The sequence below is a fragment of the Engraulis encrasicolus genome, chromosome 18, assembly GCF_034702125.1.
Source record: "Engraulis encrasicolus isolate BLACKSEA-1 chromosome 18, IST_EnEncr_1.0, whole genome shotgun sequence".
In the NCBI taxonomy this organism is placed as follows: domain Eukaryota; kingdom Metazoa; phylum Chordata; class Actinopteri; order Clupeiformes; family Engraulidae; genus Engraulis; species Engraulis encrasicolus.
Genome location: NC_085874.1, coordinates 27,151,451 through 27,165,109, shown reverse-complemented (window position 1 = coordinate 27,165,109; position 13,659 = coordinate 27,151,451). Strand labels below are relative to the sequence as shown.

The 13,659-nt window shown below is 44.0% G+C and overlaps 1 protein-coding gene across 1 annotated transcript in view; it reads right to left on the bottom strand.

Moving 5' to 3' along the window:
• Positions 1-1,754: 1,754 nt before the first annotated feature.
• Positions 1,755-13,659, bottom strand: part of hpcal1 (hippocalcin-like 1) — a 27,625-nt gene continuing 15,720 nt past the window's right edge. The window contains exons 4-5 of the mRNA XM_063223363.1: positions 8,286-8,391; positions 1,755-4,751 (exon numbers count right to left, since the gene is read on the bottom strand). Of these exons, the coding sequence (XP_063079433.1) occupies positions 4,654-4,751; positions 8,286-8,391 (204 nt within the window). The 3' untranslated portion in view covers positions 1,755-4,653. The remainder of the gene's footprint in view (positions 4,752-8,285; positions 8,392-13,659) is intronic.

Sequence of the window (13,659 nt, the reverse complement as noted above, 5' to 3'; positions counted from 1 at the left end):
TACACTACACCCTCATCCTCATCTCTACAATACTGCTGGAATGAGATTAGTCAGTTGTGTTTAAGCATACACCATGCTAGTAACACACACCACAACACACAGACACCTAGTTGATGCGGTTTAATGGGTTGGCAATTGAGCAGGGTGTGGTGGTGTACTGTGTGTATCTTATGATGCGGGAACTTTGTTCTGTACTGCTCAGCACATGGAGCTTAATTGCCCAGCCACAGCTTAAGACACTTGCAATCCCGACCTGAAGTCTCAATCACTGCCTATTATGTCTGTGTGCCCATAAGTTCCCAAGTCTGAAGAACAAACAGAAATGACGGTGTCGTCCCCCCCCACATGTCCTGTGTGTTTGTGTTTGTGGCTTGGAGGTAGATGAGTGTTTGCTGGCAGGAAATGAGGTCAGCTGGGTGTTATTTGAGTCTGACCTCCATCTTCCGCCTACAGATGGGTGTTGGGAGCTGGGGGGATTGCATTCACAGACTGCCTAGAGGGGGCAGGTCAGAAATGTGTGAATGCACAGTGTGATGTCTGTCGTCAAGAACAGGGGAGGTAATTGTGTAGATTTTCTTACACAAAATAGTTTCAACTATGTTTTAAAAAACTTTTTTTTTTTTTAAATAAATGAATAAAATGAGTCACAAAAATCTGAAAATGTTGTGAAGAGTTTGTTTATTTTTCATTATTCAAATGTAAACAGTGAGATGGAGGAGTTCAGCGCGCATGCTAAGCCATCATTAGCCTGGCTGTCTTACTGTGTACATTTCTGGTCTGATAGATAACACATAAGAGACCGATGATGAAATTACAGCGAAACATGCCATGTAATAACAGAACCATCGATAAATATGGCGCAACCCGGCTGACTTAAGTACACAGTAACAGCATTGTCACTCACAAGCACACAAGTCACTGTGCGCTCTCGCCAGGAAAAAAAACAAAAAACACAAGTACAAAGTTGCTAGCACTTACTGATAAGAATAACACCTTTTTTTTAGTACAAATATATTTTTGGCACTTTGACCTTTTAAAATAAGGCAACAAACAATATATTTAAAAAACACCTTTTGTCTGACGACCTTAGGTTTGTGGAATGTCCCATGTAAAGGAAAGCAAGAGAAGGGGTGATTTGTAAACTCCAAATGCCATTACCAATCATATCACTCAAGCCTTCCACAGGGTTGCAAGAATCACAAGCATTATAAACGCAACATGCACAAGCAACCATTGCAAAGCATAGGGGACCAGAGAAGGCAGGCTACCATTAATGATTGCAGAAAATAATCACACACAACATGCATGTGGTGGTTGCTAAGGAATCCATAGCCTATGCTGAAGCTTAGTTAAGTCTTCGGTCAAGCTTCTAGAACCAAACTGCCTGTGTGAGATACTGGCAAGGATGTAGCAATGAAAAAAAAGAAAAAACCTAGATGATGCAACTCTCGCCTCTAAGCTGTAATATGATACAACTGCTTCCAGTTACGCTGCGAAAGCTAATCTACAACTGAAGAGGCATGCTGAGAGGTAGGAAGGCAAAAGTGGCCACCATGACTTAAATGTAGCCGTTTATTGAACACAGCTGATTGAAACGAGCAGATCTCTTTAGACAAGATAACTCCAAGAAACACCAAGGGCCACCACCAGTCTAGCCTGATTATCATTGACTTTCAAATCTCTTCGAGACTTGGTCTGACCAAGAGCATAACAATTAACATTTTCCAAACGGCATTTCCAACCCCCCCCACCCCCCCCCCCCCCTGGTTTGCTAATTAGTTGTTTGCTTCCCAACAAAGTGTGAGAAGTTCCTGATTTTCCGGGAGATTAGAAATGATATTCTATTGCTCTTGGCCTGACTAGAAGCAACTCCAAAGGTGTTGCGTCACTAGGGGGGGCACGGCCTGGCTACCACCAGCCTATCTAGCATTTCTTGACTGTTGAAAACTGAAGACCTTGATTGCAACACCCGTGTAGTCACTAGTTTGTTAGTGTAATGGATGCCAACTAGCAGAGTTTGGCGGTACAACATTAACCTCCCCCCCCTGAAAGCTCGGTACAGTACAGTACCTGTGCTTCCATGCCAAACTGTTGCTGTGATTAGAAATTTTCAGGTTCGAGCTTCGAGCCCACATGTGCCTCTTTTTCACCGCTGGTTTTCTTTGTCGAGCTGTAGGCCTACCAGAAAACCAGCAGTGGAAAAGAGGCAATGGTGAACTAGCAGAAAAGCACTGTCGCATCAGGATGCAGAAAAGAGGACCACAGCAGGACTTTGAACTAAGGGGCTGTCAGACCAATGGCATGGAACCCCTCTCTCTAGTCCCTAAAGCCTGAAGATTTCCACATTCTGCCCACTCCAGAGAACAGCTGGTCCTGGCACACACCAGTAACAAGTCTGGCAGCAACTAGTGGTGTCAACAATGATCGATCCGGCGATCCAATCCAATGCGGGGCATGGACGATCCAGAATCGATCCGGCAAGTTCCAGAATCGATCCGGCAATTTTTTTAATATTCAGTTACTTCCATGGATATTTCGGTAGCAAATGAATGTTAAATTAAATAAAAGCACTTCAAAACATTGCAAGACTGATACAGACTGATACAGCAAACAGCCAATAAATCGTTGCTCAGTATCTGACTACTTGTATTGCCTCATCATGACTGATTAAACATTTGCTTTGCTTTCAGTAGAAATGTAATGCATTGCAATGCACTGTAGAATTGAATCGGATCGGATCGCATCGAATCGAATCGAATCGAATCGAATCGCTACATCCCGAATCGTGATCGAATCGGATCGTGAGGGCAGTGCCGATCCACACCACTGGCAGCAACCCAGCCCTGATCCAAAGGTGGCCCACCATCCGTCTCCTCTGCCTCCAGCAGGGAGGTACAGCACCGCCTGGCATCAACTCAGGAAGGACCCTGGCACGGCACCAACCCAGCACTGATCCTGAAGAAGCCTGGCTGGCAGCACCTCCGCAAAGTGCCCTTGAGAACCCACTTCACCACAGCAACAAAGATGGCGACCGAGCGAGAGAGAGAGAGATACAACTCTTCTCTCTTCTTCATCACTGACGGGGATAGCTCAACAAAACTCCAAGAAAAGTCTGATGAGATGAGATACAGCATGCAGAAGACTCCAGACTCACAGAAGCAGCATATATGAGAAGAGTGAGGTGGTGAATGGTGAGTGAGGGAGATGGGGACAGGAATGTAAAGTGGAGTGCCCAGATATGTAAAACCCTGGGGTGGGTTCAGAGTGCTCATTTGATGGGAAGGATGAGGTACTTGGAGTAGGACAGGTACGATTACGGAGTATGGACCGGTGAGAGCAAACCTTTGAGAGAGGGTTTAAATGGCCGTGGGTTGTTCGGTGAAAAGTAATGTAGGCTGGAGCAGAGGGATAGAAAGGAGTGACGATAAATAAGGATGAAGATACTGAATGTAGAATTGAAGATGGATTTTAGTGAAGGGCTGACTGTCTAGCCCAGGGGCGTTGCCAGACCTATTTCACAGGGGCACGTGCCTGGGTATTGATTTGCTGTGCCCCGGTATGAGTTTCACCAAAAAAAAAACCTTCCTTGGAATTTAGCTCAAGTTTAGCATACAGAGTAATCTACAGAATGTGCACAAAATAGTGCACATGCACTACTTGCAATAATATAATGAATGTACAAGCTTTTTAAAATAAATAACAGCAAAAGAAGTTTTGCTTGTGCACTTCACATGCTCCCACGTGCACGCCCCTGGTCTAGTCATCCTTTTTGTTCTTCCTCTGTCTTTCACTCTCACACACATCATGGATCCATCTTTAAACATGACTTCTTATTCCATTTCTCTAGGGTTACTTTTCAGAAGGCGGTGTGAGCTGTGTGTCTTTGATGTGGAGAACACAAGAAAAGGATGAAGGAGTTGGCTAGATGGTGAGGGAGAGATGAGAGGGAGGTGGAGGAGAGTGTTCGTGGGTGCAGTGGGGTTATTAGCAAGTCTGGGGTGAATTTCTTGAAACCAAAGTTGCTTACTACATTAGCTACTTCGTTGCTTTCAATGCATTTTCCAATTGGCAACTACCGAAGTTGCTAACAGGCTAACAACTTCCCTTTTGAGAAACTCACCCCTGGAAAGATGCAGCGAGCGCAGAGAGTGCGATAAGGTTAGCGCTTTTCAGTGGAGCGTTACCTTGCAAGTTGGAGTGTGTGTGTGTGTGTGTCTGTGTCTGTGTGTCTGTGTCTGTGTCTGTGTGTGCCACCTCTGTATCACAAAAAACTAGACATTTCCGTATACTAGTATAACTAGTATAATTGACCCTTTTGCTTGTAAACAATGGCTCCCTTCATTGAGTGTCTGGAAAAAATATATATACTTTCCCTGGTAAAGACCATTAAAAACTGGGACAATCAAAGAAAACTGGGACAGGTGGCAACAGTAGTGTGTGTGTGTGTGTGTGTGTGTGTGTGTGTGTGTGTGTGTGTGTGTGTGTGTGTGTGTGTGTGTGTGTGTGTGTGTGTGTGTGTGTGTCCAGTCTCTATGGAAACCTCACCGTGGCTGTGGAGTGTTTCCTATGGAAACCTCAACCTGTGTGTGTGCGTGTGTGCGTGCACGTGCGTGTGTAGAGAGAGAGAGAGAGAGCTGGATTTGACGGAGGAGCTCAGAACTGGCGGGAGGTGCTCTGGTCGGACTGCAGGAGGCGCACGATGGAGGGGTCGCTCTTGGCTCCCTTGATGAACTCCTCCAGGGAGAGGCGACCTGCCAGGAGAACAGAGGAGAGAGGGGGGTGAGAGGAGAACAGAGCCAGGGAAGAGGAGAGGAGAGAGGAGGACCAGGAGGAGAACAGAGCCAGGGAAGAGGAGAGAGGAGGAGAACAGAGCCAGGAAAGAGGAGAGAGGAGAACAGAGCCAGGGAAGAGGAGAGAGGAGGAGCAGCAGGAGAACAGAGCCAGGAGAGAGGAGAGAGGAGAACAGAGTCAGGGAAGAGGAGAGAGGAGGAGAACAGAGCCAGGGAAGAGGAGAGAGGAGGAGAACAGAGCCAGGAAAGAGGAGAGAGGAGGAGCAGCAGGAGAACAGAGCCAGGGGAGAGGAGACAGGAGAGAGAAGGAGAACAGAGCCAGGGGAGAGGAGAGAGGAGAGAGGAGGAGAACAGAGCCAGGGGAGAGGAGAGAGGAGGAGCAGCAGGAGAACCGAGCCAGGGGAGAGGAGAGAGGAGGAGAACAGAGCCAGGGGAGAGGAGAGAGGAGAACAGAGTCAGGGAAGAGGAGAGAGGAGAACAGAGTCAGGGAAGAGGAGAGAGGAGAACAGAGTCAGGGAAGAGGAGAGAGGAGAACAGAGCCAGGGGAGAGGAGAGAGAAGGAGAACAGAGCCAGGAGAGAGGAGAGAGGAGAACAGAGTCAGGGAAGAGGAGAGAGGAGGAGAACAGAGCCAGGGAAGAGGAGAGAGGAGGAGCAGCATGAGAACCGAGCCAGGAGAGAGGAGAGAGGAGGAGAACAGAGCCAGGGGAGAGGAGAGAGGAGGAGCAGCAGGAGAACAGAGCCAGGGGAGAGGAGAGAGGAGAGAGCAGGAGGAGCAGTCAGAACCAAAGAGAAGTGCCATAACTACAATAGAGGACACACAGGACATGACCTCTGTATTTATTTTATTTTCATAAATGTAAAATTGTATTTATGATGACAATTGATCTATGACACTGACATCAATCTATCAACACCCAACTAAGCAACATGATCTCCAAAAATTCTGTGCTCCTGGACACGGATGGTAGGGGCACAAAATCCGTGTCCAGGAGCACGGATTTTGCCAAAATTCCGTGCTCCTGGACACGGAATTGTTTTCCGTGCTCCTGGACACGGAATTGTTTTCCGTGATAGACACAGAGAAGTGCTCTCTCTATAGGCTGTTATTTCTCAGGATTTTTCTTATTTCAAATATTTTTTCTAAAAAAAAAAACATTTCCTACTGACAGGTTAAGGTTAGGGATTGTTTTGGTCTGGGCACAGCTAGTTTTCTTTCATTCATTATATGAATTTGATAGCCTAGCAACCAACTGGAAAAGGTATTTCTCAAAAATATGTCTTTAATGACAGGTTAAGGTTAGGGAATGTTTAGGTCAGGGCACAAATTAAATTGCTATAGCATTATTTTGTTTAGGATTAGCATTTGGTATGTATTTTCTAATGATAGAGTTACACAGTGCTGTGGTAATAGCCTATAGAAAGCACTTCCGTGTGTCCATCACGAAAAGCAATTCCGTGTCCAGGAGCACGGACAACAATTCTGTGTCCAGGAGCACGGAATTTTGGCAAAATCCGTGCTCCTGGACACGGATTTCGTGTCCTTAACATCCGTGTCCAGGAGCACGGAATTTTTGGAGATCAGGCTGAGCTAAGAGTATGCTTCACATTTTCACATAGGCATACCTACTGTACGTACCTACAACACGGACCCACTGACCACAAACATGGTCCAACCAATGCAGAGTCAGCTGACCCATCATTCCACCCCATCCATCTCTCTGGGACTTTTTTGAAAACTGTCATTAAAGGGACACTGTGTGAGATTTTTAGTTGTTTATTTCCAGAATTCATGCTGCCCATTCACTAATGTTACATTTTTCATGAATACTTACCACCAGCATCAAATTCTAAGTATTCATAATGACTGGAAAAATGTCACTTTTCATACATGAAAAGGGGGCTCTTCTCCATGGTCCGCCATTTTGAATTTCCAAAAATAGCCATTTTTAGCTGCAAAAATGACTCTACCTGGACCACACTAGAAAATATTTGTTTATTAATTGGTAAACTTTCATGTAAAGATCAAATTTGGCAATAGGCAGCCCAGTTTCAATGAGTAGCATAGTTGCATTTTTTGACCATTTCCTGCACAGTGTCCCTTTAATTACCTGAACCTTAGGCATATATTTGCCGTAGCCTAATCTGCTTTCTCTGCACCCGTGGAATAGCATTTTTGGAAGCATTTCGATGTAGTATGGCGACGGCACATTTCGTGATTAGATCACCCTGCATAGAGTAACATTACTGAAGAAATCGCTATGTATATCAGTAGTTCTCAATCGTTTTGAACAAACGCCCCCCGCACCTCATCATAAGCCTCCCAACGCCCCAGAGCCTCATCATAACCCTACCAACGCCCCCCTTAATATAAAAAAATGAAATGGACTAATGCCTCCAATTTACTCCAATCTCTGAACTGTATCCTTCTCAACGCCCCACTAGGGCTCTCCAATGCCCCCTGGGGGGCTGTACCAGCCCCATTGAGAAACACTAATGTATATTATCGCAGTAATTATGACAGTGTGAGAGGAAATGAGCAGGAGGGAGAGACGGGGTAGAGTTGGGAAATGACCCGGAGTCCCCATGGATTGCAAGCCCATACTGTATGTGTGGGGCTTAGCGCACCACCCTGCATGAGCTATATTAAAGAAACCAAGGCTATTATCCAAAAAGGATAATGAAAGACATTCACTATTCCTGTCATAACATGTCTCAAAGACTCTCCTCTGAGAAATGTCTACGCTCAATCCAGTGCAGAACGGAAGGACTACGAAAGAGTTTCTTCCCTCAAGCCATTCTTTTTTTTGGGTCTTTTTTGACAGGACAGTTTGAGAGGTGGATAGGAAGCGAATGTGGAGAGAGATGGGGAGGGGTCGGCAAATGACCCTGGCCGGGAATTGAACCTGGGTTGGCCACATGGCAGATGAGTGCCGTACCGCTTGGCCACATTAGGGACTGCCCTTCAAGCCATTCTATTTGAAATACTTAGGTTATCTTTTATTTTCCGATTTTTTATTAATTTTATTTATTAATAATTGTATTAATTATTAACAATGTATTATTGTTAAGTACTGATATTACAAAGAAGGGAGCAGTTGCAACATAACTTTCAGTGCCAGTTGTGCTGACACAGGATGGAACGTTACTAATAAAATCTTGACACATTACGTATTACTATAAATACTATAAACTATACATACTATAAATTCTACATCACACATTTTCCTCTTTTCACAGTTCAAACCAACATCATCTCTTACGTAGCCTGGGCTTGTTTAACGGTAAGCATCTGAAAAGAGAAAGTGGATTTTCAGCATTGATTATCATTAATATCTAACCCATGTATACGCACGTCAATATCGACCATGAGGTGCCATCTGCTTTACTTGAGTGTGCACGTGTGTACCCATATCCACCTTATCGACCTTTGAAAAGTGTGTGTGTGTGTGTGTGTGTGTGTGTGTGTGTGTGTGTGTGTGTGTGTGAATATGTACCATCATTATCGGTGTCCATCTGTCTGAAGATCTTATCGGTCCGTTTCTCTGGGGTGGACTCATCCTCTGGCATTTTCATGACCGATGACACCATCTTGTAAATCGCCTAAAGGGGAAAAAGAAAATGTCAGAAAAACCAAAAACACACAACTTCCCAGGGTCTTGCCGGTTTCATTTGTCTTTTACTCTGTTATTTTCTGTATGCTGTATCTGTGTCTGTCTAACACCCCCTCATCCCCCCTTTCATTCTCTGTCTCTTCTTCACTTTCTCTCTTTTTTCATTTTCCCCTTCTCTGCCCTCTCTCCTCTCATCTCGTCACCGCTCTTCTCTTATTTTCACCTCTCCTCTCCTGTCATCTCTCCTGTTATCTCGTCTGTCTTTTCTACGTAAAGGCCGACCTCAAACATACATCTGTGGACGTCAGCACCGCATGTAGGTGAGCAGCTGAAGCCAACTTGAAGGGGGAAATCTGTTTGTGCAGCCAGGCCTTATCACCGGCCATTGGCCTAAGACAATATTGACCTGGGCTGGAGACCCTTAGTACAATCGGCTGGCAGAGCAAACAGAGGCAATGGCGTAGTAGAGGAGGAAATAACAGGCCATCCCCATCCCCACCACAGGCCTCCATCATCCCCACCACAGTTTGGTCTCGCCGACTCACCTACCTAGGGGTGCATTTCTCGAAACCAAAGTTGCTTACTACATTAGCTACTTTGTTTTTTTTTTTCAATGCATTTTCCCATTGGCAACTACCGAAGTTGCTAACAGGCTAACAACTTCTCTTTTGAGAAATGCACCCCAGAGTAGAAGTAAATTAATTGTGTAAGTATGTAACGGAGGCCAACTAGCAGAGTGTGGCATGGAACGTTGGTAAACTGTGCGGTAGCTTTGGGCTATCGGACTGGCCCTTTAGCTCAGCGGTATCGTACTGTGCCTCCCATTGCAGAACCGATGCCTTGATGATGATAAAGATCATTGAGTTATGACTGCGCTGGTGGTTGCGCGTATGTGTTCGTGCGTATGTGTGTGTATGCAGTACATGTGAGTGTGTGGGCTGTGTTAGTGTGTTTGTGTGCATGTGTGTGTGTACATGTGTGTGTGTACATACACAGTAAAAAAAGAACTGTTGTTTTTACGGTAAATTGCTGGCAGCAGTGGTTGCCAAAGTCTACCTTTAAACAAATAACGGTATATTTCCTTTTTACATTTTACGGTAAGATTATGGCAGCAGTGGTTGCCAAAACAGATTGGACAGATTATATTCAGGTGAGTTCAATTATAGAGTAACAATCAGACAACTGATTGGACTGATTATACTCAGGTGAGTTCAATTATAGAGTAACAATCAGACAACTGATTGGACTGATTATACTCAGGTGAGTCCAATTATAGAGTTGCAATCACAGACAACTGATTAGACTGATTCTACTCATTGGAGTCCAATAAACATCAACTTAATTAGATACCTAAATAAATGCCCAATTGCCAGATTGTCTAGTGCAGGCAGGTGCACCTTTAAAAAAGGCCTGAAAATAACCTTAAGGAAAATGAAGGCCAAAGCTAGCGGGGCAAGCTAGCGGGGCAAGCAAGCTAACAAACAAGCTAGTTAGCAAGCCACCATGCAGCCACCCTTACAACGTGACCTGCTAGCCGGGCCGGCCAGGTGAGGGCAGGCCAGCAGCCGGCCAGCCGACCAGCCGGCCTTACAGCCAGCCAGCCAGGTAGCTAGCTAGCAACCAGTGAGCAGTACAATGCAACAGTCCCTGTTTAAATACATGTTCAAGTGAACCATGTGACCTGAGTGATGAAGCATTTGGCAGGTGCAGGCAGTAAGTTAATCATTGCATGACAGCCCTTAGCACTCAGGTGAGGTCAGGAATTGATTGATAGATTGATTTGGATGGGGTAGAATGACAGTTTCAAATAGACTGGGCTACTTCTAAGAGCTCAAGGGATTACTGTCCCAGGTAGACTTTTTCAGATTATACTAGCCTATAGGTATATTTTACACATTAAATGAGGCTAAACTGTAGGCTGTTACCGGAGAAATAATAAGTTACAGTGAATTACGGCAAAATGTGCAAACTGTTGCCATTTGCTGTCCTTAACTGTTGCACAGTTTATTCAGTTGCCAGCTTCATTGTTGTCAAATCTACAACGTGGAGGCACCTGGAGCCAAGCAGACAGGCAATATGTTTTCTGTGGAGTAATTAATATTCAATTCATTATAACCTCCATTGCTTTCTGTTGGGTAGGAGGAATGCAAAAAAAGATATTCTGAATTTTGAAGAGGTTTACTGTGTCAATTTGCCTCTCAATCGAAAACTCTGATGGCAAAGCCTCAAAGTCCAATAAGGGAAAAAATTATTGCGGTGGAGAATTTTTCGCAGGATGAACTACAACACATGCAGAGGGTTGTACTCTAAGTTAATACTCATTGATGGCTACTAATCAAATAGCGTGTTGACATCAAACTCTGCCTGTTACAACCATTACAATCAGTGATTTGACAAGTTACACCTGGAACAAGTGCAATCACAAGAGATCTATTGGACTAAAAGAGGACAAAAAGCCTAACACGACCAGAAAGAGCACCTACTTTTTGTAGTATACACAATGTGAAGAAAAGCAGAACAGAGGTCTTTGTCTGTTGGTTCACAATTTGGTTCACTAACAGAGGATTGAGTTTGGTTCACTTATAGGGGACTCAACAAAAATGGCTGCTCATGTTGCCAAAACATTTGAAAATTGGGGAGGCATGTTTTTCATAACTCTCAAGGGAGTTAAACATTAACTCTCTAGCTCTCTTAGCTCAACAACTCGGATCCAGAGGAGTCAAATAACACTCTGTAGTGTTGCTGCAACTCTTGATGTTTAGATTTTGGCTGAACACCAGTCTAACTCTGATCAATCGAACTCTGGCAAATTTGCTGTGTACATATGTGTACACCAGTGAAAAATAAAGTCATGTACCGTTTCTTGACTACTTTATCTTCACTTAACGGTATTTTCCAATATTTTCTTTTCAGTGAACAGTTCAGTATTTTCTACATATTGACACCAGTGAAAAATAAAGTTATGTACCGTTTCTTGACTACTTCATCTCACTTAACGGTATTTTCCAATATCTTCGTTTACAGAGAACAGTCCAGTATTTTCTACATATGACACCTGTCAAAAATAAAGTTATGTAGCGCTTTTTGACTAAATAGTGGCTTGCCATATTTAGTACAGAGATAAACTGTTTTACATTTTACGGTCACTGACTGTTGCAATTTGACAGTTTTTTGCCGTAATTTCAACAGGCATTTTTTACAGTGTACAGTACATGTGAGTGTGTGGGCTTGTGATTGTGTTTGAGTGTAGCACCTGCACGATCTCCAGCATCTTAAATACCATCGAGTTATGTGTCTGCTGGTGTTTGTGTATGTGTTTGCGTGTATACATGGGTTTCCCGCTTGTAAACAATCCCTGACTGCGCGACCCTAGTTGCGCACTGTTCAACCTTTGATTGTTGGAAACCGCTGCCGGTCAAAAAATTACCTCACGTTGTTGCCTGCCAGTATCTTGCCCCTTCTCAAAACACAATGTTTATAAACAAAAAAAAACTATGTATACCGTACATGTGAGTGTGTGGGCTTGTGGGTGTTTGCGTGTAGCACCTGCACAATCTCCAGCATCTTAAAGGGACAGTTTGGTCAATTTCAACATGCAGTTGTATTGCTCACGCTACCCTTGACTTGTCAGTACCTGGTGATGCCACATTTTTCGGCTCAGCCCTTTCCGAGATATGAGCAATTCTAATGGGGGCAGCGTTTGTTTACATTTTTAAAAAATGAAACATAGGCCAACTCCAAATATTTTCCCAAAAGGTACTGCTGTTTGCTAGTTGTCTGCTGATGTTTTATAACCTTTTGGATGTTTTTGGGAATAAATAAAAGTGTTTTTTTGAAATGTAAACAAAGAGCTGCCCCCATTACAATGACCAGGATCTCGGAAACGGCTGAAGAAGAAGGAAAAAAAATCTCAGGCACTGACAAGTCCAGGGTAGTGTGAGCATTACAACTGCATGTTGAAATTGACCAAACTGTCCCTTTAAAGACCATCGAGTTATGTGTGTGCTGGTATATACAGTATGTACACTGTGTTATGTGTTTACGTGTATACAGTATAGGGCTGCACAACATATTGAAAATGTATCGAAAGCACGATGTCAAGAGTGGCGATATGGGTATCGCGAAAATGACTCAATTATCGCTAACAAGTAAAACATTTCTGTGCAATCCAATCACCAGCTTAATATCAACAAATGCGCGAGAAGCCCGCCATGACCAAAGCCATGCCCCCCAAACAGACCGACAAATTAGAGACAGGAAAAACACTCAGAAATATTTCTAACTATCGTTTAAATATCAAAATTGAGGTATTGCATGCTGTTATCGCGTATCGACTTTTTATCGCGTATCGATATCGTGCAGCCCTAATACAGTACATGTGAGTCTGTGGGTTTGTGTGTGGCACCTGCACAATCTCCAGCATCTTAAACACCATCCAGTTATGTGTCTGCTGGTATTTGTGTAGGTGTTTGAGTGCATACAGTACATTTGAGTGTGTGGGCGTGTGGGTGTTAGCGTGTAGCACCTGCACAATCTCCAGCATCTTAAATACCATCGAGTTATGTGTCTGCTGGTGTTTGTGCGTATGTGTTTGTGTGTATACAGTACATGTGAGTGTGTGGCAGTGGTGAAAGTAGGCAGGTGCGCACAGGTGCGCAGCACCAGTATAACATTTACAACCGATGCGCAGTACCAGTTAGAGTATAGGGTTAATGCTGGCCAAAAACCTATGAAAATTCTATCAAAGTAGAAAATATACAACCACACCATGCCATTTGAGACAAGTGTCCTATGAAGAGAATAGCTCTAAGTTACCCGAAATAGTCATGCAGTGATATACAGTAGATCTGTAGCGCACATGTTTACTTTGTGTGTGCTCTTTCTGAGGTTGGCATTGGAAGGGCGGTTGTTAAGAAGACTTGCAAAAAATAGCACCGGTAAGACATGAAAACTACTTTCACCCCAGGTGTGTGTGCTTGTGGGTGTGTTTGCGCGTAGCACCTGCACGATCTCCAGTATCTTAAAGAAGGCAATCGAAATAAGTATGTTCTGGTGTTTATGTGTACAGTATGTGATTGCGTGTATACAGTATATACGAGTATCAGTGCGTAAGCTTGTGGGTGTGTGCGTGTAGAACCTGTATAACAAAGAAAAAAACACGCACGTCCGTCTCAAAGAAGTTTTGGGTGCAGGACCAGCAAAGTCACATGAAAAATGAAAATAAAGTTGTTTCGGGCATCCTGATGAAGGACAGGAT